This window comes from Macaca thibetana, chromosome 5, assembly GCF_024542745.1.
Source record: "Macaca thibetana thibetana isolate TM-01 chromosome 5, ASM2454274v1, whole genome shotgun sequence".
In the NCBI taxonomy this organism is placed as follows: Eukaryota; Metazoa; Chordata; class Mammalia; order Primates; family Cercopithecidae; genus Macaca; species Macaca thibetana.
Window position 1 is genome coordinate 15,355,976 of NC_065582.1, and position 22,061 is coordinate 15,378,036.

The 22,061-nt window shown below is 35.9% G+C and overlaps 1 protein-coding gene across 2 annotated transcripts in view; it reads left to right on the top strand.

Moving 5' to 3' along the window:
- GLRA3 (glycine receptor alpha 3) overlaps nucleotides 1-22,061 on the top strand; it is a 176,111-nt gene that overhangs the window by 142,827 nt on the left and 11,223 nt on the right. Inside the window, exons 8-9 of one of the 2 annotated variants that reach the window (XM_050789937.1) lie at nucleotides 13,881-14,024; nucleotides 16,293-16,337. In XM_050789937.1, coding sequence (XP_050645894.1) covers nucleotides 13,881-14,024; nucleotides 16,293-16,337 — 189 coding nt within the window. The remainder of the gene's footprint in view (nucleotides 1-13,880; nucleotides 14,025-16,292; nucleotides 16,338-22,061) is intronic. The other variant, XM_050789938.1, reaches the window with a different exon arrangement.

Below are 22,061 nucleotides of genomic sequence, written 5' to 3' on the forward strand. Positions count from 1 at the left end.
GAAAAAGGAATTGTAAATAATCTTATCTACCTCGGGGCAATTATTTGTTTAAGTTTTCTGTCTCCTTTCTTAGACCACACTCTGGCTTGTCAGTAAATGCTCAGAAAAACAGGAGGGGAGGAAGGGATAGGAAAGAAATAGAGAATAATCCCAGGGAGATTCAATGTGAATTTCTCTGCTCCCATCACTATGGCCATCTCATTGAAAACAGAGCTACTAAGCATTAAAAAATGAGGAGCACTTGAAAATTCAAATATGGCTTTTTGATTAAATATTTTACAGAAACTCAGAAGCTGGTAGCCTATTGAGATTGCAAATTCTTCACCGAAAGCTGTTTATGGTCAATGATTACTTAGAACCTTTTACCTCTCTCAATTCCACTCATTTTTCCCCTTTGAAGTTCTCTGTGAAATTGTCCTCATTTTGAGAGGCGGTGTCTGCGTGCAGTGGCTCAAACCCGTAATCCCAGCACTTTGGGAAGCAGAAGAGGGTGGATCATTTGAGGCTAGGAGTTTGAGATCAGCCTGGCCAACATGGCAAAAACCCGTCTCCACTAAAAAATACAAAAATTAGCTGGGCGTGGTGGTGGCCACCTGTAATCCCAGCTACTCTGGAGGCTGAGGCACCAGAATCACTTAAACCTGGGAGGCAGAGGTTGCAGTGAGCCGAGATTGTGCCACTGCACTCCAGCCTGGGTGACAGAGCAAGACTCCATCTCAAAAAAATAATAAAAAGTAAAAAATAAGAAAAATAATGATGATAGCTTTTATATTATATTAAGTTTTCATTCTTGATAAAGACACCAATTTTAAAAGTGATTATAACTATTAGAAAATATAAATTGAACTGATACATTTTTTGAACACCACAATTGTGTTGGCACACAGATATTTATGCGAGGTTGATTACAATAAAAAGATAGGAAATGGGAAGAAAAATGAAGGATTTCTATTCACTGTTTGTTCATAGCTAATTAGCAAATATACATTCTTATTCTTCTCAAAAAAATACCCTTAAATATTAAAGGAGAGTAAATTGTGTTAGTGATAACATAATGGGGTTAGGAGAGCTACATAGTAATCAGGTTTTCCTATTAATATAGCAATTAATAGTTATTATTGTCAGTAATGTTTTGGTCCAAACCATTTAAATATAACATTTTAATATTTGCTGAAAATGTACCTAACCAATATTACTTCAATCAAGTTCAGTACAAACATGATCCAAGTGGGTTCATTTTAAATTTATTACTGTGACAGAATGTGTAATAAATTTAGCTTTATGATACAATGCTTGATGTAAGCAATATATTCAACTAAATTTTTTAAATGTTCATGGATCATAGTAAATACTATAATTCCATATATACTCATTTAGGAAAATGGAAAAAAAGAAAAAATGCCCAGAAAATGAAATAATTATTTAGTCATACCCTTATCACAAGATATAATGTATATGAATACCATCTAATTTTATTACTGATAAAAAAAATATCCGTTTTGTAAATAAAAAAGTCCTAAAAAATGGGTGGGTTCTTTGATAAGAAGGATAGAGATTGTTGGATGTCTCTAGCTCTACATTTCATCTTAGGACCTCCTTTACTAGACTTATTAGATTCCATCAAGGACCTACTTAGGACCTACTTTACTAGAATTATTAGATTCCATCAAGCTGAAAGATTAATGATTATCAAGCATTTTCTTTGTACTTGAGATAGAGACAGGACTGCTACATAAATTCTTAAATCTGATAGAACAACTAGGGAAAAGTATATGGTCAAATCATAAACTTTAAACCTTTTTAAAATGGCATAATACCACAGCTTTGACATCAAACTAAGTTTAAAAACAAAGATATGTATTCAATGTGGAGACTACTTTGCGTAAATAAAGTCATCCACCACATTCATATATATGCTAGAATCATACCATGAGCCCCCAAAAGACAAAAGTGGATGTAAAACTACCACCTCGCCAGTGAAAGAAAACACGTTGCCCCAAAATCAGTGTAAAACAAACACCTTTACAGGCTTTATCTGTCTTCAAGATACCTACTTGAAGTTTTAAATGAAGCTCTTAAACTCCAGAGGAAAAGGGAATAGGAATTGATATGATTACCATAAAAAATGATGTTATAGAAACACAAAACCTTCACTACAAAAATGCAAAAGAGAGAGGTCACAAATATGATTTAACCTGAGTTGTTCAAAAAAAACAAAGGTAATATATTAAGAAATGCTAGGAAGTCTAACAGCATGCAGCATTTTCTTTTTTCTTTTCTTTTTTTTTTTTTTTAATTATACTTCAAGTTCTAGGGTACATGTGCACAACGTGCAGGTTTGTTACATATGTATACATGTGCCATATTGGTGTGCTGCACCCATTAACTCGTCATTTACATTAGGTATATCTCCTAATGCTATCCATCCCCACTCCCCATTCCCACAATAGGACCCATTGTGTGATGTTCCCCTTCCTGTGTCCAAGTGATCTCATTGTTCAATTCCCACCTATGAGTGAGAACATGAGGTATTTGGTTTCCTGTTCTTGCAATAGTTTGCTGAGAATGATGGTTTCCAGCTGCATCCATGTCCCTACAAAGGACGTGAACTCATAGTGAAGTCCCTACAAAGGACTTTTTTATGGCTGCATAGTATTCCATGGTGTATATGCAGCATGCAGCATTTTCAGTGACATCTAGGTCTGACAATTTCTCCTAAGTGTTAAACATAAGAAAAAGAGCTACAGACTACAGAAAAAATGATGGTAAAACTCCAGTTACTGAAGTGGGAGTCAGAGATAACTGTGACTTTTCAAAATTATTTAGCCTTTTTGGTTGTACTTTCTTTGTCTGGTGACTGAAGTATTGGTTAAATTTAACTCTTTGGAAACAATGAAGTTCTGTTATTATGTGACTCTCTGTTATATTTTATCTCATGAAGTAAAAACCATTGCATGAGTGCCTCACACATGTAATCCCAGCACTTTGGGAGGCTGAGGTGGGAGGATCGCTTGAGGCCAGGAGTTCAAGGCTAGCCTGAGCAACATGGTGAGACTCTGTCTCCACATTTTTTTTTTTTAATTAGCAAAGTGTGGTAACAAACACTTATAGTCCTAGCTGCTTGAGAGGCTGAGGCAGGAGAATTGCTTGAGCCCAGGACCTCGAGACTACAGTGAGTTATGACTGCACCACTGCACTTCAATCTGGGTGACAGAGCAAAACCCTTTCACAAAAACAAAACAAAACAAAAATCCCTTATGTGAAAAATAAATATTGTGTTAGAAGCATCATTCATTTACTAAGGGTTATGAGTATGATAATCATCATGAACGTTCCACCAGCAGTACTGTTGTGAGTCACCCTCCAGGATGATAAATGTTAGAATGTCGAAACTCACAATATCCTGGGCTGTATGTTTCATTGCCTAGTTATTCGTTCTCCGAGAAAGTAGTCCTCGAGTTACCTCTTTTTGCCTTTTCAGTATCAGCTCCATTCCACTTCAACACCTGTTTTTAAAACATTATTATTTCCTTTTGTTCAGATTCCTTGATCTCAGGCTTTAGGTCTTAATGAAGTTTGAAATGCTTTTGAGATTAATATTACTTTTTCCTGTTACCAAATGTAAAATTCTTATGCAGGTTCTTGCACTGAGGAGAAATGTAGGATTAAGGGTACTACAAATTTGTATTTTAAAAATGAATGATTAAATGAATAGTCAATGAGATCTGAAATTAAAACCTCAGAAAACAAGGCATAACACAAGCAGAGACATTTGCAGCTTATCCAGAGAAAAAGCATTTATCTGTAGGCTTCTATCACTTGCCCATTGCACAGCCAAAATTATTCATCACAGTTTACTTGACATTTCTGAGGAACTAGGGCAATCCACCAGGACTGAATGTTATTAAAAGAAGAACAAATTACCCTATTCAAAGGGCTATTTTAGCTCATCAAAAGCATACACTACCATGTTTTATTATACCTTTTCCTCAAATAAAAAGCAAGTTTGGATTGAGAAGAGAATTGACAAACTACCTCTCTAAAGGATCCCTGGAAATTTACCTTATAGAGTTCCTACATGTAGATGTAGATGAGATTTTGTGATTCAAACTCCAGGTTCTGGTTTAATCAATTTCTTTCTCTTAAGTTTAAACTATGCTGTTTATAAATACATTTAAATTTCCATTTCTAGAATCCATTGATTAATAGTCATCTGGGTTATAATTTAGCTAACCACATCAAATGTATCTTTGCCCATTAATATATTGTTGTCTATAGGCTGTAGCAGGAATTTATTGGTCACAGGAAAATCCTTTTGACCACCTCCATGTGGACTGAGGTAAAGGTACACACCTTGGCAGGCCTCTCAACCACAGCATATACTGCCATAGATAATACAGTTCACTCAATGTACTTGTTAAGGAATATGATCCAAAATTATTGCTATTCAATAATCCTATCAAAAGTTGGTGCAAAAGTAAACTTACTTATGAAGGATTACGTGAGAAATACGCAAGTCATCTATTTCTCTGGACTTGTTTTAGTCCATTTTCACATTGCTATAAAGAATTACCTGAGACTGGGTAATTTATAAAGAAAAGAGGATTAATTGGCTCACGATTCTACAGGCTACACAGGCTTCTGCTTCTGGGGGGCCTCAGGAAACTTACAGTCATAGTGGAATGTGAAGGGGAAGCAAGCACTTCTTATGTGGCTGGAGCAGGAGGAAGAAGATTGAAAGGGAAGGTGCCACACACTTTTAAACAACCAGATCTCATGAGAACTCTGTCACAAGGCAGCACTAGAGGGATGGTGCTAAACCATTAGAAACCACCCCCGTAATGGAATTACCTCCCACCAGGCCCCACCTCCAACACTAGGGATTACGTTTCAACATAAGATATGGGTGGGGATACAGATCCAAACCATTATCAGGATCAGAGAGCACAAAGTCAAATGACTTCAGGGGTCAGATGCACAAATCAATGAACAAAGTGGTCTGGTATAATTAATGAGGGGTGGAGGGATGAGCAGTATGGTTAACTGATGATGAGCATTCCATGCTTAGAAGCATATTCTTTTTCTTTTTTCAGATATTGTGCAGTCCAAACAAACTTATTCTCATACATAAATTTGGCTTGCAGACTGCCTGTCTTTATTCTCTGCATCTAGAGAATTGATTGTCTGTCTTAGGTTAAGTGCTTCAAAGCACCACCTGGACTCTACTTTTTTGAACCTCCTTACAATTCATATTGCTGAATTTGGACCTGACACTATTGTTTTAGAAAATTTTTGGCTGAAAATCAGGGGAAATTTCTTATGCTTTATCATACCCTAATTAATTGACAGCTTCTTTCTATACAGCAGTGAGTTTTTCTCTTTAACACAGGTGCCTTTATGTGCTATTCAAGATATCACAGTGATCAAATCATAATCCACATGTTCCTTAATTCTGTACTTATGAGGATTCTTGTTTCAGAAGGACAAATAGAAATCGCCCCTATCTGAGTTTCTCTGGAGTTAGCATAATGATCTGTGCCACCAAGGCTACTTTCCCCTCTAGGCATGTGGTAGGATTACATCTCCTAGTGCTCTTGTGATCAGGGTTGACTGTGAGTACTTCTGGCTAATGAACTTTGAGCGGAAGCAACCTGTTCCACTACCAGTCTGGAACATTTGTGACCAAATGCGAGAACCACCAGCGACTTGGTTTTCCTCTGCTGCTGTGTTACAAGTGAGGATAGCAATGACAACACCACTCCAGGGTCAGCATTCAACTCAAAGTAGACATGGAATATGAGAGCCAAATAAACCTTTGTTTCTTCAAGCCGGAGAAATTTTGTGGTTATTTGATAATTGCTTTGTGTCCTAGCTTGAATCCTCCCTATGCCAAACTCCTCATGTCACTGGAGGGTAGATACAGAGAAATCTTATGGTTAGGCAAGCTCCCTGAACATGACTGCTTCTCAGAGCCAAAAAAAAAAAAAGGGACTTGATTCCCTGTTTAATAACCAAGATGACTGACAGCAATAAAATCCAATTTTTATAGATATAGATATAGATATAGATATATAGATATATCTATATATTTCTTACTTGAGATGCAAGAGGCAGGCTTTCTCTATTTCTAATGAAAATTTTACAAGAAAGAAAAACTGCATAATTTCTTGTGAAAAAATATAAGAAATCTACAGAACATATGGTGCTTATATTACTTTCCCTAAATTATAAAACTTTTTTTAGAATGAAAAAGGCTAGGCCTTGCAATAACCTAGCTTGGTTACTCAGTTGATCATTTATCAAGCTGATCTCTTCCTGGATTGCTACATGGCAAGTAGTCAATAGTCTCCTGGCTCCTGGCTCATAAACAACTTTAGTATATTTAATACTGCTGGGGGACACACATGGTATTTCAAAGGATAAAACATTTCTCTTATCTTAATAGTTTTGCTATTAAGTTTTGCAACTAGGTTGTTTTCATCTACTAAATATAATGACCATTTCTTTTTATACGTCGTCTACTAGGAAGTTGACTGTCAGATTTTAGGATCAAAGCTAGCAAATATGGAGGATCTCACAGTATGTATTTTGTGCACCGACATTACTCTTAAATATCAGATGAAATTTAAAAAGCCTGGAATTTTAAGATACAGAGAGGAATTCCAATTTACAGTGTTTACAGTTGTTGATTTGCAGTGGTGTCTTAAACGGAAGCAGCCTAATAACTATGTGATATAGAATAGTAGTTAAGTTCGTGGGCTCTGGAACCGTGTGAGTTACATTCAAATCCTAGTTTTGCTACTTGGTAGCCATGTGGCCTTAAGCAAGTTATTTCACTACAGCTGTTTCCTCATCTTTAAAATAGGGATGATTGCCTCTATTGTTGTGAGGTTTCAGTGTTACTGTATGGACACTACTGTATTAAGAACATCTCCTGGCATATTAGTTAATATATTTATGTTTCTAATAATAAATGGCTAGTGATTACAAGTCAATACACAGGAGTCAACCTAACTGAGAGACTTTACCATAAATAACCCTGTACTGCATCCTAGAGATACAAAAATGAATACGGTCTGGCCTTTGTCTTAGCTCATGGAATGTAATAGCCTAAAAGCAGAAGATACATAAGTGGATAATATCAGCACACTGAGACAAAATCAACAATACAATGGAGTTATTTGGTATTTGCTATCAATACATATTTTGTCAACATATTAGTATAGACATCTCATCTTCAAATCTTCATGGACATACTAATTTTTGCATCCTTCTAACCAAAGTTTTTGGAAAGTGGAAAGCATTTAAAAATTGCAGGATAGTGTAATTAACTGATGGGGGGGGCATTCAAGTGGTGCTAGCCACAGACATCTTACAGGACCTACCACAAAAATAAATATAATTACAGTTGTAATGAGTGACCTATGAAAAAAGTAGAAGTGGGATGCCAAGAAGCATTATTGTGGCCTGGGCATTTGAGGATAGTTTCCCTGAGGAAGTAGCTTGCAAGCTGAGACATGCAGGATGAACATCCATTACCCAAAGAAGGAGGTTTCCAGCCAAAGGTAATAGCAAAAAAAAAAAAAAAAAAAAAAAACAAATAAACAAAAGTAAATACAAAACAGCTGAGGCAGAGTGGAGTTTGTCAATTGCTTTCAGGTTTTCAAAAAGTAAAAGAAGGGAAATGTAGCTACTACATAATAAGCAAGTAAGAAACTGTCATAAGGTGGTAATTATTCCTTCCACAGTGTGGTCTTCCCTGGCCACTGCCATCTAACATAGCCACCTTCTAGAACCCAGTCCTTCATATCTTTACCCTCCTGCATTTTCTTTACATTTCTCTTAAATTATCTTATATATGTGTTTGCTTTTATTGTATGTTTTTCTAACTTGAGTATAAGCTCCATTAATTATAGAGCTTGTCTGTCTTTCTCATCTCTATACCTATAACACCTAATGACAGAACTTGAGTTCATCATTGGCATTCAGTAAATGTTGAATAAAAAACAGAAATGAAAGCTAGGCTTTATGTGAAGGGTTAATATGCATTATTATGAAAGGCTAATTATGAAGGGCTTTATACCCTATAAAACAGATTTTGAACATTAAATTAACAGAGAGCAAATGAAGAATTGTAAGCCTAAAGCAATGCAATCAGATTTGCATTTAAAAATCAGTAACTCTTGTGGCAAGGGTAGAGCTGAGGGACTAGGACACACTGTGGCTTCCATCAGTGTGATGGCAGTATCGGGAAGGACAGAAATTGATAAACTTGAGAAATGGAAAGAAAAGATAATTAACAGGGCTGCATCTTTGAAAAAAGAGAGTGAGAAGCCTCCTAGATTTGGGGGTGAACAACTGCGAGTAGAGTCTCTTAATGAGAAGAGAGGGGAGCTGTGCATATTTGCTGGGTTTTTTTGTTTGTTTGTTTTTTGTTTTTGGTGGGGGAGGGTGTAGTCTGGTAGAGATTCTTAACTCCTTTTTAGTCAAATTAAGTTTGAGGTGTGGGAGACAGTCAGAGTGCCATGAAGGAAGAACCTGGATAAAGGGGGATCTAGTCAGGAAATAGAGGTTTGGGGATCATAAGCACAGAAGAGGAATTGAATCCATAGGGATAGATAAGATGGATTAGTGGGTTATGTCCCAATGAGAATAGAAGAGGACCAAGGCCATCTCCCTAAGGAGCTCAAGAAAAGAAAGAGAATCCAGAAAACCGACGGGGTGGAGTAAAGGGAGGGAAACCCAGAGAATGCAGGTCACAGAAGCCATGGAAAGGGCAATCCTTGAAAGGGAAGCATTCTTCTGCAGGATGGCTTGGGAGTGGTTTCCATGACAAAGGTCCCCTGACCAGTGCACCTCATTAGTCAACCTTTAGGTTTTATTTCCATAGACACTTGTATTCGGAGAGTGATACCGAGGGGAGATTCTTCCGGAAAATAGAACTAGGTTTCCAGTGGACAATGGGTCTTTTGGGAAGGTGGTCAAGATTGGAATGATACTGCCTAACAGGGTGGCATGCAGGAGGGGGAGGAAAGAAGGTAATGAGTCTGAATCCATGGGGAATGTGCTGTATGTCATGAGTATGCTGTGAATGCTTTGAAGTAAGAACTGCTGTCTTTATTTTAAAGTTACTAGCCCCAAAGTTCCAAACTTCCCACGTCCTGTGTTTGCTGTCCTTGGCGGGGAAGCTGGAATGGAGGAGGAGAAACAGACTTGAAATTGGTGAAGGGGGTCGAAGAGATGATGAGGAAAGTAGGCCTTTAGGCTCAATGCTTATAAGCTGTTCACAATTAGCAGAGCCCTGGCAGGCACAAATGACGTTTCGATGTATTTGTTGTCACTGAAAACGCTCATTGAATTAATTTGGAAATTATATTTCTGAGGTAATTTCTGTGGTTCATGTCATTATGGATTCAGAACGCTCAAAAATGCACACATACTTTATGAGTCATATTCGTTCAGGAATAATGTGGCTTGAGACAGCATCTTTGAAAGCCATATTACTTGTTCCAGGACTGTATATATTTGGAAGCAGCCAGAAATTTCTGGCCGAATTACAGAATTTATGAAATTTAAATCTATACTTGCAAACAGATGGGCATTTGACACAGCACTGGAATAAAGTGAGATGCACTGCTCTTTGCCCGGTGGAGATGGTGCTGACCAGTAGAAGTCACACTTAAGTGCAGGAGGAGATGCAGAGTGCTTCCTTGTTGAAATGCTTCGTATGTAAGTTGACACTCTTCCCAGTGTCAAGAAATGAACTCTTTCAAAAAGAAAATCAACCCAATTGGAGGTATTAAGAAAGTGTTGCTCCAGAAAGTGAATCTCCATATGTCATCTATATTCAGTTTCTGCCCCCACGCCCGTATTTTACCATTTAATGCCTTCATTTATCTGTCCATTGACTCAGCAAATATGTACACGTGACAAACACTGATGTGATGGTGACCAAAACAGAGATGTCATCTGCCCTCAAAGAGTTCACAGGACAAACAGGAAAAAAAAGAAAAACAAGGAATCACAATTCCAGTGCAATGTGTTAGGGTAACACAGCAAGTCAGCACAGGTACCATGGGATTCTGAACTAGATTTGGGCAAAGTCTAGCCTGAGACCTGAAGAACCTGCTGGGAAAGATGGGAAAGAGCTTTTTTCCTTACTTTATTTATCGTTCCTGCCACTCTAACTTCCCCCCAAATGTTGAGCCACTTATCCTTTAAAACTACTATCTAAATCTGTCCAAAATTCCCACGGGCTAACGTTTCATAAAAATAGCTACACTAAATATTGAAGATGAAAGAGGAAAGAATACGGAAGATATAAACAGCACAAAGACAGGCAAGCTCTCAAAATCTCAAAATGTAGGGTGTTGATCCTTAAGATAATTATACACTGGGTCCAAAGAAGTAGGGCAAATTAGCTTGAACCCAGCCTGGCATTCTGTTCTCCCAGATCCACATCTTCTTAGAAGTAAGGATATTTGTTTTTACAGCAAGGAAACAGACTTGTAGCTAACTGTCCATTTCCAATGAAAGGTGGAAAAACATCTTACCTTTTATAAACAAAAGTATCTCTCATTTTTATTTCCAATACTTGGCAAATGACAGCATTTTACGCATCTAATTGGCCATATAAAGTATGAAATAAAATGAATTATCTCATGCTCACTCCACAAAAGGTATGTTTTTGCTGACACTGCTTGCAAGATACGCTTCCTTAATTTCCTTAGAGTAGAAAATTTCCTTACAGTAGCATCAAAATAATGATGTTAATGTATTACATCACTTGGAAGAAAATAGTTATCCATAAGTTTATACACATATACATAAACAAATGAATAAACAGATAAATGTAGAAGACAGTGATTTTTCTTACAGTAGAATGCTAATTGATTTCCTTAATTGAGTAATTTCCTAATACTCAAGCAAATTTTCAACCTTGAGCAATGGACATATACAAAGATACGAGGTCAGCTACAACCTGAAATCACTCCAAATTAAACTGAGAGAAGTATGAAAGCAGTTGCTTAAAGGTTACCGAATTACTTTTTCTAAGGGACTTAGGTCTGTATAAGTCTATTTCTAAAAAATACGGACCTAGCTTTTCTTTTTACTCTTCTCTTCCTGTCTCTTCCCTTTGTGTTCATTTTTAAAAGTTGTCTGTTTGTTCCGCTTTTTCTTATCCTTCCCTTCCCTTCTCTACCTTTGAGGTGACAAGACACAGTGAGACTGTAAGGCCATAGCTGAGCAAGTGTCAGAATCAAGGATGGTAGCTGGGGCTGGTGGAACCAGGATCAGGGATGCTATCAGATTACGAGAACCTATGGAACAGGATAAATAGATAGTTAGGATCAAGGCCAGTGGGGCCATTGCGGGATGGGACCAGGGGCAAGGAGCCAAATGGGGCAAATGGTGACCAAATAGAAGCCTCCAGCCATAATCCCCCCTACAGGAATGCCAAATGGAACAACTATCTGCACACAAAAAGCACCTTCATAAGAACCAAAAATCAACTGAATGATCACAGTATCTGGTTTTACCATTATATTAAGGTGCTGAGGCTGAAAAGATGGTTGGCAGAATTGAGATGTTAGTCACATACATGGTGAATGATCAAATACATGTTGAGGATAATGGGAGTCAAGTTTCCCACTTTTAGAGAAAAATTTTGCATATATGGAAAGGGTATAGGCTACAGGGAATGCTGTGGTGTTGAGTTAGATTTAGAGATACTAATGGAAGCTCGTGTTTGATGGATAGATGGATAGAGAGATAGAGAGAGAAAGATGATAAAGAAATGTATACAGTTGCTACATTTTATGTGTGTGTGTGTGCGCGAATATATGTGTATGTGTGAGATTGATAGCTCTGTCCACTGTGAGGGCCTAGAAACGATACCCCTAAGGAAGATGTGAGTACACCCAGTGCCCAGATCTTGGTTTCTAAAAGCCACTCTTCACTACAGAAGAGTTCCTTAGAGAAAGGGCTGACTCAAAGACCAGAATAGGAAAAGTACAAGATGAATCTGGAGTGTCTTGTGCCAGAAAGTGAGGAAATGCTCAAATAATGAGGGAGACTTGTCAAAATGATATATGTGCTAACATCTAGGGGCTCCTAATGGCCCAATCTGCGATAATGTGAGAATCAAAATAAATAATGATGTTAATGTATTACATCACTTGGAAGAAAATAGTTATCCATAAGTTTATACACATATAAATAAAGGAATAAACAGATAAATGTAGAAGACAGGGATTTTTCTCACAGTTGAATGTGAATTGATAAATGTAGATGAATAAGGAAATTAGAAAATCACCACTGAGTAACCATCATTGTAGTAATTGTTTCAGCCAAAAATCATCAACATATGCTAAATCTAGTGTGTGAAGATTTAAAGAGTAATAGAATACTTATATAATTTCAAAATATTCCATGCATGGGAAGATTCGCAATTTTACAATAGAGCAACATAGCAGACATTACCTTCATCAATTGATCAGCATTGTGTACCTCCTGATATGATGCACTGTGGAGAACAGGGAATCACTCGTTAGGAATCCCTACTAAAAATCCATCATCTGAATGTAAATGAGGAAACATCAGGCAAACTTTAGAAAATAACTGGCCTGTACTCATCAAAAGTAACAATGCCACAAAAAAAGCAAGGAGAGACAGATAATGTCCCACACTGAAAACTAAAGAGATATGACAACAAAATGCAGCACGTGATCCTGGATTAAATCCTGTGCTGGAAAAAAAATAACAAAAAAGTTTGTTTTTTAAATAAAAAAGGGTATTCTTGAGACAATTGGTGAAATGGGAGGGATTTAAGGATTAGGTGGTAGGATTTTATCAATGTTATAAATGTTAAATTTCTGATTTTGTTGAGTGTATGGTGTTATGTCTACAAATTACACTCAAATAGTTTGAAGGAATATATACATGTATATATATATACACACACATACACACACAATAATATATATACATACACACACAACAATAAATGTAAAGTGGAGAAGTAAATGTAGTAACAACTGGAGAAGCTGATAGTGCTTTTTACAATTCTTTTTTTTTTTTTTTTTTTTTTTTTTTTTGAGACAGAATTCTACTATTTCGCTCCAGCTGGAGTGAAGTGGCGTGATCTTGGCTCACTGCAACCTCTGCCCTCTGAGTTCAAGTGATTCTCCTGCCTCAGCCTCCCAAGTAGCTGGGATTATAGGCGCCCACCACTACACCCAGCCAATTTTTGTGTTTTTAAAACAGATGGGGTTTCACAATGTTGGCTAGGCTGGTCTCAAACTCTTGACCTCAGGTGATCTACCCGCCTTGGCCTCCCAAAGTGCTAGGATTACAGGTGTGAGCCATCGCACCTGGCCTCTTTGTACTATCCTTATAACTTGTCTTTATAAAAGTTAAAAATATTTCAAAATATGTAACAAATAACCATATATTATTTATAAATGCAATGAAAGAAAAATATCTTAACAGAATTAATAAATACAGTTTTAAACTTTTTAAAAATATTGATGAAAATGTGGAACTAAAAAGCCAACAGCATTATCTATATTTCAATGTTCACACTTTTTAAGCACTGTACTGTTCTGAAGGTAAAGTTATATTTCATCTTACTTTTCCTTTCATCGTGTTTGGGCTATTGCCTAAATTTGAAAAAAACAAAAAAACAGAATACTCATAACTAATACATAAAATTTACAAAAATGGCTATCTGAAAACTTCAAGAAAAAATTGTCATTTTCTTTATTTTTCAATACTTCTATATGAATGACATAATTCAGAATCAGAAAAACTCAGTTTTGTTCTCAAAGGAAGTAACAATATAAGTGAATTTGCTTGTTCTCTCTTTCTCTCTTGGCTAGGTTTCATATGTCAAAGCTATTGATATTTGGATGGCAGTATGCCTCCTTTTTGTGTTTTCAGCACTTCTGGAGTATGCAGCTGTAAATTTTGTATCAAGACAACACAAAGAACTTCTGAGATTTCGACGAAAGAGAAAGAATAAGGTAAGTGATTAAATGGTTTGGGTTTGGCAGCATCCAGTTTTCACTGGAAAGTGAATTTGTTGTATTTAATAGAGATGAAAAGAGAGGCAATTGGGACTGGGGATGAAATAATATAATATTCCTTTCATTTTTTTTCCAATCCAAACTAAAAATGTCAAAAATAGCTTCAGGGAGAAAATGATGACACCTAGCTCTACTTTAAACAGCATATCTGGTGACATGAGACCTACATTAGCTTCTTTTTAATGTGCTTCCTGGAACGACCCTTTTTTATTTTAATTAATGAATTATATCATTTCTTACTTTCAATGTTAGAGCATTTCTAATGGTTTCACTTGACGTAAGTCATCAAATGTAATTATTAAAGTTCTTTTGTCAGAGCTAATTCATTTCATTATTTTCATCAAATATTACTTATTTACTAATACCATGATGATAAATACATGAAAAACTCTGTGGTCTCTTTTTAATGCATATTTTCATGAACTAAAGACATTTCTTTTGAAACCCTGTGGGAAACACAAGAAAGTCCTGTTGTTTCCTGGCTACTATCTGATAAATGATGAAACCAGGAAGAAACTTAGAACATCATGAAGAGACCATAGCCAGTTTCAGAAGTAAACCCCTAATTGGATTTGGATGTCCTAAATGAAGTTTTTCCTCTATGCAGAACTGTAATGGCATCTCCCTTGACATGCACGTGGTTTTGACCAATCCGCTTTCCTTTTCTGTAAGAGAGATCCTCTATCAACAGCAGATCTATGCATTTACTTCTAATGTGAATGTGCCAACAGACATTTTAAAGCAAATGCTCTTTTAAAGCAATGGACAGTAATATCAAAGTTTTGTGTAATTGTGGCAAGGATCCAATATCCTGGCATATTTAAGTCAAAACATAAACCTTAATGATAATAGTATAGTTCGCATAGTGTGCATTTTTAAGTATGTAAAGATTTAACTTTTTAAGGATTCTTTATGGTTTATAAATTATACTGCAATTTATGTATTTATTATACTTGTTTAAAAAGCTTTGACGTCTTAGTGTTTGAGTCTACTTAGTATTAAACATATTCTAAAGCAGTAACTTACTTATCATTTCTAATTGGCCCTCCAAAAAGCATCACTGCTCCAATAAACACACAATTAACAGCAGCGTGGAAAGAACATCAGCATTCAGCATCAGAGATTCAGTAATACATGAACAAAAAACAGTGCTAAGACTTGCGTTTAATCAAATTTTTATGAAAACAGAAGCATATCTTTTGTACACTGAAACATACTGTGATGGGGAGATTAACTTTATCTTCTTCCCTCACCTCACCCTGGTCTACTGGTCTGTTATATTTTCTCATTTCTGCTCATTCTGCCTTTATCTCTTTTTCTTCCTCTTCTCTCTCCCTCTCCACATCCTACTTTCTCATGTTTTCTTTCATAATAACTGGCACCGGTTGAACAACAATGACAGTACAAATGCTGTATCACAGGGATGACGCTCTGGTCTTTCTTTGGTATTAGTGACTGATAAAGACCACTTTCCCTTTTAGTATCATTAATTAGAAGTAAAGCAATATGCATGTTCCCTATCATTATGATTTGCTTTTTGTCATTTTGATTTTCCATTTCCTTACCTTTTTCCTTCTCCTTATACAATTTAGAATGTATCAAGCAGGTCCTGTAAATTCTGGAAAAGAGAAGTTTTATGCATCCGGTGTCCAAATGGGTAAAGTGTGAAAGCTCAGACATATCCTACATCCACCACACATTCAACAATCACAATATCCAGTAGACAAAGTATTAGATGACAAGTTTGTATGCTCAATTCTGGATCCTTCTTTTAAAAAATTATTTTTACCAAAGTGCCTCCTTACTCAGTTTTACCACATGTAAAAGTGAAATAAAAATATTTGATGCTCCTTCCTCTTTAGCTCATAGAAAGAGGGAAGCATTCATTTTCTCCAGTGACTGGTACTCTGGGAAAATGCAGAAATGCAAAAACAGTCATATCTTATTGTTTTCTGATAACTACTTGATATATTCAGCGAGCAAATGTAATTAAATGTAATTTTAATTTAATGAAAAAAAGAGTTTTTTTAAATTCAGTTTATACGTTGGGATAGATACTTTGCATATGTGAAAATCTATTAATTGCTACCTAGGTCTGTTCAAATGGTATATGCAATTACAACCAATTGTGTAATTATATTTAATCATATATGAATTGATTCTCTGGTTTCTCAATTCCTCTTGGTCCACTTTACCTTCCCACAGACAGAAGCTTTTGCATTGGAGAAGTTTTACCGTTTCTCAGATATGGTAAATTGACTTTCTTAACTCTAAATAGAGGAATGTGGTCATCAGTAAAAAGCAGACAGCATATTCTGCACTACCAAGGCAGTGTTTGGTGGGGAAACGTAGCTCCTTTTGTATTGAAAGCGGAGCAAACACCATCCTCCTTCAGCTAAGAAGGTTATTTTCTTTTTCTAAAAACTTCATTCTTGTCTTCTCTCATCCATAAAAGGATATTTAAATATTACCCTTCATTTTTTTAACAGAGCTATTTGATTGGTCAAAATGATTTAAAAATATATGTTAAAGAGAAATGTCACATATATCTTGTAATAATCATCATAGAAGAAACACTCAGATACTTGTACAAAATTAGTTGAAAATAAATGGAAAATTTATTTATACAAACAAATTCTAAAAGCAGCTGCACAAGAGACCTCAAAATAAGGCAACAAAATGCTTTGTGCCTTCTGTGTATCTTTAGAATCCATTCTAAACGTTAAAATATGCTGAGGTTACTTATAGCAAGTGAACAATTTAGTTTTGATAGCAGCATCCTTTGAAATTGTCAAATAAAAAGAGTTCACAGAGGCACATGTCCAAGTATAATGACTAAATATTAGGAAAGCAATATAAAATAGATAGTTTTGGTCCATACGTGGTTTGACTTGGGGGTTCATAATATAGTATACAGTAATTACATAGAAATCTATTGAAGCCAAGAATTTAGCCTGGGAAATCACACACAAATAGTTCTGTCTACTAAACTTAATTTCTGGGGTAAATTATATCTAAAAGTAGCTACCAGATGATTCTACTGTACATTGCAAGTAAGCATCCCTGCAAGAGACATAATGTTAAATAATTCTTGCAGTAATCTCAACCTCATAACAGATTGTCTAGATCTGGTATTATTTTAAAGTACTTGCTAAGTTCTCTTATAATATGTAATCACTCAGCAATTGTCCTTTTGCTACTAAAATTTACATCTTATTTCCCAGCATCCCACTTCTCCCTTTGTTTTTCATCCCTGAAAGAAAATTTCACATGATCCACTTGCTTTTACTTGATTATCTTAACTGTAAATTTTTCATGGCATGGAATTTACATAATTAGATATAGTGTTTGCAATATATATTTATAGATACAAGTGGGTATTAGACTATATAGCAGACTCTCTAATCTTTCTTTGGAAGACCAACATAATTATATCTCTAGTAGCTAAACAGTTAATGTTTATAGAAACTATAGAATGAAAGGTATCTATTTAATTAAATATTACTTTATGAAAACTAATGAAAAAACAGGCTTATTGTATGGAAAGTCAATAAATTTTTATTTTTATAGAAGAAACAATATGATAACACAGATATAGTCATAAGAAAGTATATACATCCCTTTTGTGTTTAAAATATTTCAAGCATTTGGCAAATTTGGGGGTGATTGGTTTCTTTGACTTTTTGAAAACTATTTCCCTAAACTAACAATGCTCTGGGCTGATCAAATTTGTCCTTTAAAACTATGTATTTTGCTTAGAAACAGTATGAGTAATCTAAATTTTGAAATAAACAGAATCAAAATGAGTCTCAATGTTTGTACTATGCCCTTTATTGTCATGAGTACTGGTTTACATGGATTTTCTTCAGTACTCTAATTTGGCAGAACAGGCAAAGTAAATAAAATAGTCTCACTGTAGAAAGTTTGCCACAACAGGGGACCTTACATTAATGCAATTATTGTTCCTAGGAAAGTTTTAACTAGGCTCAGCATTGACCTCAGCATTGTATACAGCTTTTTTAAACTTACTTTTTCCTCTGTGAAGGTACCAGAGAATCCTGCGTCTATTCTGAAAGAACACAAGTTTGCTCTTGTATCCAAATTTCCCCACCCCACACTGTCCCAGCCTGCTGTGTGCTGATTACGCACTGCACCATGTTATGGATGCTATCTCCAGTGCTGTGTGTGTGTGCGTGTGTGTGTCTGTATGCATGATATGGAAGCATTTTGGCTAGAGTTGCTATTCCCATGTATGATATCATTACTTCAGTCCTGGAGGCTTAAAAAGACATGCCAAGGTATTTCCAAACATGTTTTTTGTTGAGAGTTATGGATGAAATGGGATTGCTTTAATGCATTTCATGTAGCTTCCTCCACAATGCAATGTAATAGTGCAATGGTTTGCTGCAAGAAAACATATGTACACAGTATTCTAGTGCCTGTTTCCCTACTGATGATTATTTATTAATTATTATTTATATATGCAAATGAAATAGGAATGGACCATTAGTTCTAGATTTAAGAAATCCTGACCAAGTTTATGTTTTGCTAGGCACAGTGGTTATCTTTTGAAAAAATAAAGCTATCATTGACTGCATTTTGACCATCTGTACACAAACTTTATTTTATTTACTTATGTTTTTGTATGCTGTCTAACTTCAAAAATAATTCAAGATAGCTTCTAAGGATAATAAATAATTGATTTTCTGCCCTGTGCATTTGTTAAGTCTATAGTCTAAGGATAAATACAAATGTACATATATACTATTTTGATGAAAGTGAGAAGGATTCATGTTTGAAAGCCATATGGCATCCATATACACTGATTATTCAATAATCTTTCCATTCCAGGTCAGCTTATGCTGTTCTAGAGCTAAGATTTTCTTTAAATAGATTAAGTGTTTCCTACAAATGTCTTCCATGCATACCTGAAGAATAGTTATTTCCCAATAACTTAGATTCAAACAAAATTCTATTTGAATGACTCTAATAACAGGAGTTGAAATTGCATCCTCTATTCAGTTGTCATTTTTAATGCTGTTATACCTTACAGCATTTCACATCATCAATACTTCATGCTGTTCTAGATGCTTAATGTTTTGTTCACACTCAATGGCAATTTTCATGCCTTCATCACTCTCACATCCATGTAAGTTTTCTTTTTTCTGGTCATTTTTGAGGACTAAGAAGAAGATACAAAATTAGTCCTTGCCTTACACATGTGTTAGTACACACCATCATGTTTGATGACAGAGATGAAGCAATTTCATTCAATGACTGTATGCACCCTTCTATTTTCTGTCTGTCTCTAATATTTCTAGTTATAACTTGCATTTTATATGAATCAGTGTTTGGCATAATTGAAATAAAATGAAAAGAGACATACAAAGTCTCACAGTATGATATAGAAGCATAATGACTGAAATGTTCTTTTTGTCAGTTTTAAATTTACAGAAAAATGATATTCCTGTAAAAAGAATTGTGTGGTAGCTAAATGGCTGTCTCCATTCTTCATTGCCTACCATTCTAACTTGCTTGAAGCATAGTAAGAAGGTTTACTTGTGGGTAAACTAAACTACTTCTTTAACTTTTTAATCAGCGATTTTGCCCACTTCCTATATTTTATGTTGTCAAGGGCCTTAATTTTATAACCACTAAAGATTGGCTAATACATAATGTCTCTGAGTCAAAAGTTCTAGATATATTTTTTATTCCTTGCTTTTTTGACATGTAATCCATGAAAATGTAAGCTGAAGCTATTTCCAGAAAATTAAATTATCTCAAAAAAATATTTGAGTGCTAATTACAATAAGGAATATCACTGCACATGTAAGCACACATAAACACAGGATAATTTATGACTGGGTAATGCAAAGCAGAGAAATTAGTAATAAAATATTTCAGTGCTAGTTTAGTATCAATAATGTAAACCAAGAGAGTTAAGTAGCTAAATTAAGGCTATGCAGACTTTGCATGTCCTTGTCGTCTCATCTCTAATATTAAATGTTTTAATTGACCATTCCAATATCTGCTTAAGCCTTTGCTCTCTGGGCAGATGGGATATGATATACTCTTCCTATGCTGTGCTCTTGGGCCATGTTGTACATTTTGGGTTAAAATGTGTTCCGTTTTTCAGTGAGATCTATTTGAGAAGCCCAAACTGATATAAAAATGCCTTGTTCCAAGCCCTTAATAGTGTATCCAGCTATGACTTTTGTTACAACGTAAACAAAACAGATATTCCAAGATGGAATATCTGTCAATTTCAGGCAAAAGCCACTGAATCCTCCAGAAACCATGGGCAAGAACCCCAAGTATTTCATCTACAACTGTATGTTAGCAATTGTCCTTAGAAGATTCAAGTCAAAAGCAATTTTCATACAGGTTTTCTCTTGTTGATACTCAGGACAAGCTCTCACCACAACATGGGACTTTCCATTGGTGAACTAGGTGGTCTGTTTTGCCTCTGTTGGAAGAGAGTCATGAGGTTCAGACCATTCTGGGTACTCAACTGCAGGGTCTATCATTGGCCCATTGTCACACAGGGGTTTTTTACATGGACAGGATACACTTCACCAGAGTCACTCCCATTGAGTTCGTCTTGAATATACTATTTTAATTTTGTCATGGCACTTAGACTGGAATGCTTTTTTGACATCACCCATGATGGGGTAGGTATCTCAGGCCTAAATATAGACTGATGTCCTTCAGATTCCTTTGGTCTTGGGGGCTATTTCTAACCAGAACTCAAGAGAATACCAGTAGCTGTCATTCACGTAGATTATACCTGCTGACAGAGTCAGAGGATTTTCTAGTCTAGAATCCTGGCAACTACCTTAGAGTGCCACTATTGAGCTTTTTCCAGAAACTCCAGTCTATGTGTGTTTTAGCAGATACTTGTACAATCAGTGAATTTTAAGACCTCAGAGAGACCAGCTTGGCTACTACGTGCCTTAGATCGCCCACAGTCTGCTTTAGTTTCCCTTTGAAATTCCATCTGGTTACCTTATACAGTGGGGCCAATAGAAATCCAAAATGTACCTGCCAAATTTCAACAGTGCCACAAGTTTTTTCTTTCTTTCTTTCTTTCTTTTTTTTTTAAAAATAGTAGAATGCAGAAGAAATAAAAGTTTATCCTTTAATGTTTGTGACTTGTAGCTAATGTCCTCAGACCAGGTTATGCCTTGTAAGTGGACTCATGGGGCTGGACCTTGCATCTTATCTGGATTAATTAGCCACCCGTACCGAGTCAAAGGTGCCACTAGTTTCCAAACTCTCCTTGACTTTCTGTTTGGTGAGGGAAATTATCATTTATTAAACAACTTACTTTTGACAATGATCTGGACCAAATTGTTTCTTATCCGGTTGTGACAACATACTGGAGAATTTAGGTTCCCTTAGGGATGGACAGTAAGATTATAATTGTGTCCACCTCACATGAAGACATGCTGTGTTTTACTTTTTTGTACCATTGAGACTAAAAACAAAGCATCAGTCAAGTCTATCAAATCCAACCAGCCATCTCTGTCCTTAACTCTTGGATAGAGTTTTGTGTCCAAAACTCTTGAATAGTTTTCACCACATCCAGCCAGCATGGTAGAGGCTGTTGGGAAACTTCTTTACTGAACCCAAATAGTCAACAGTCAGCTTGTAGGATCCATCTAGCTTTATAGGCCACACAGGCTATTCTAGAGAGAATTAATGAAAACCAGCACCCCTGTGCCATTCCCTTAATCAGATCTGAGAATTCCTGTAATCTTCCTACAAAGGAAGATTTAGGCAATTCTAAGGGCTCCCATTTTATTACATCCAATTAAAACTGGGCTAAGGAATGACTTGCCTGGGACTAGGCTCAAGCCAGAGATGCCAAGATCCTTCGTTTATGTATCACATCTTTTCCAATCATACATTTGGTTAAAGGCAGTGCCACCTACTGAGTATATCTTACTCTCTTTTTTCCTACCTACAGTATTT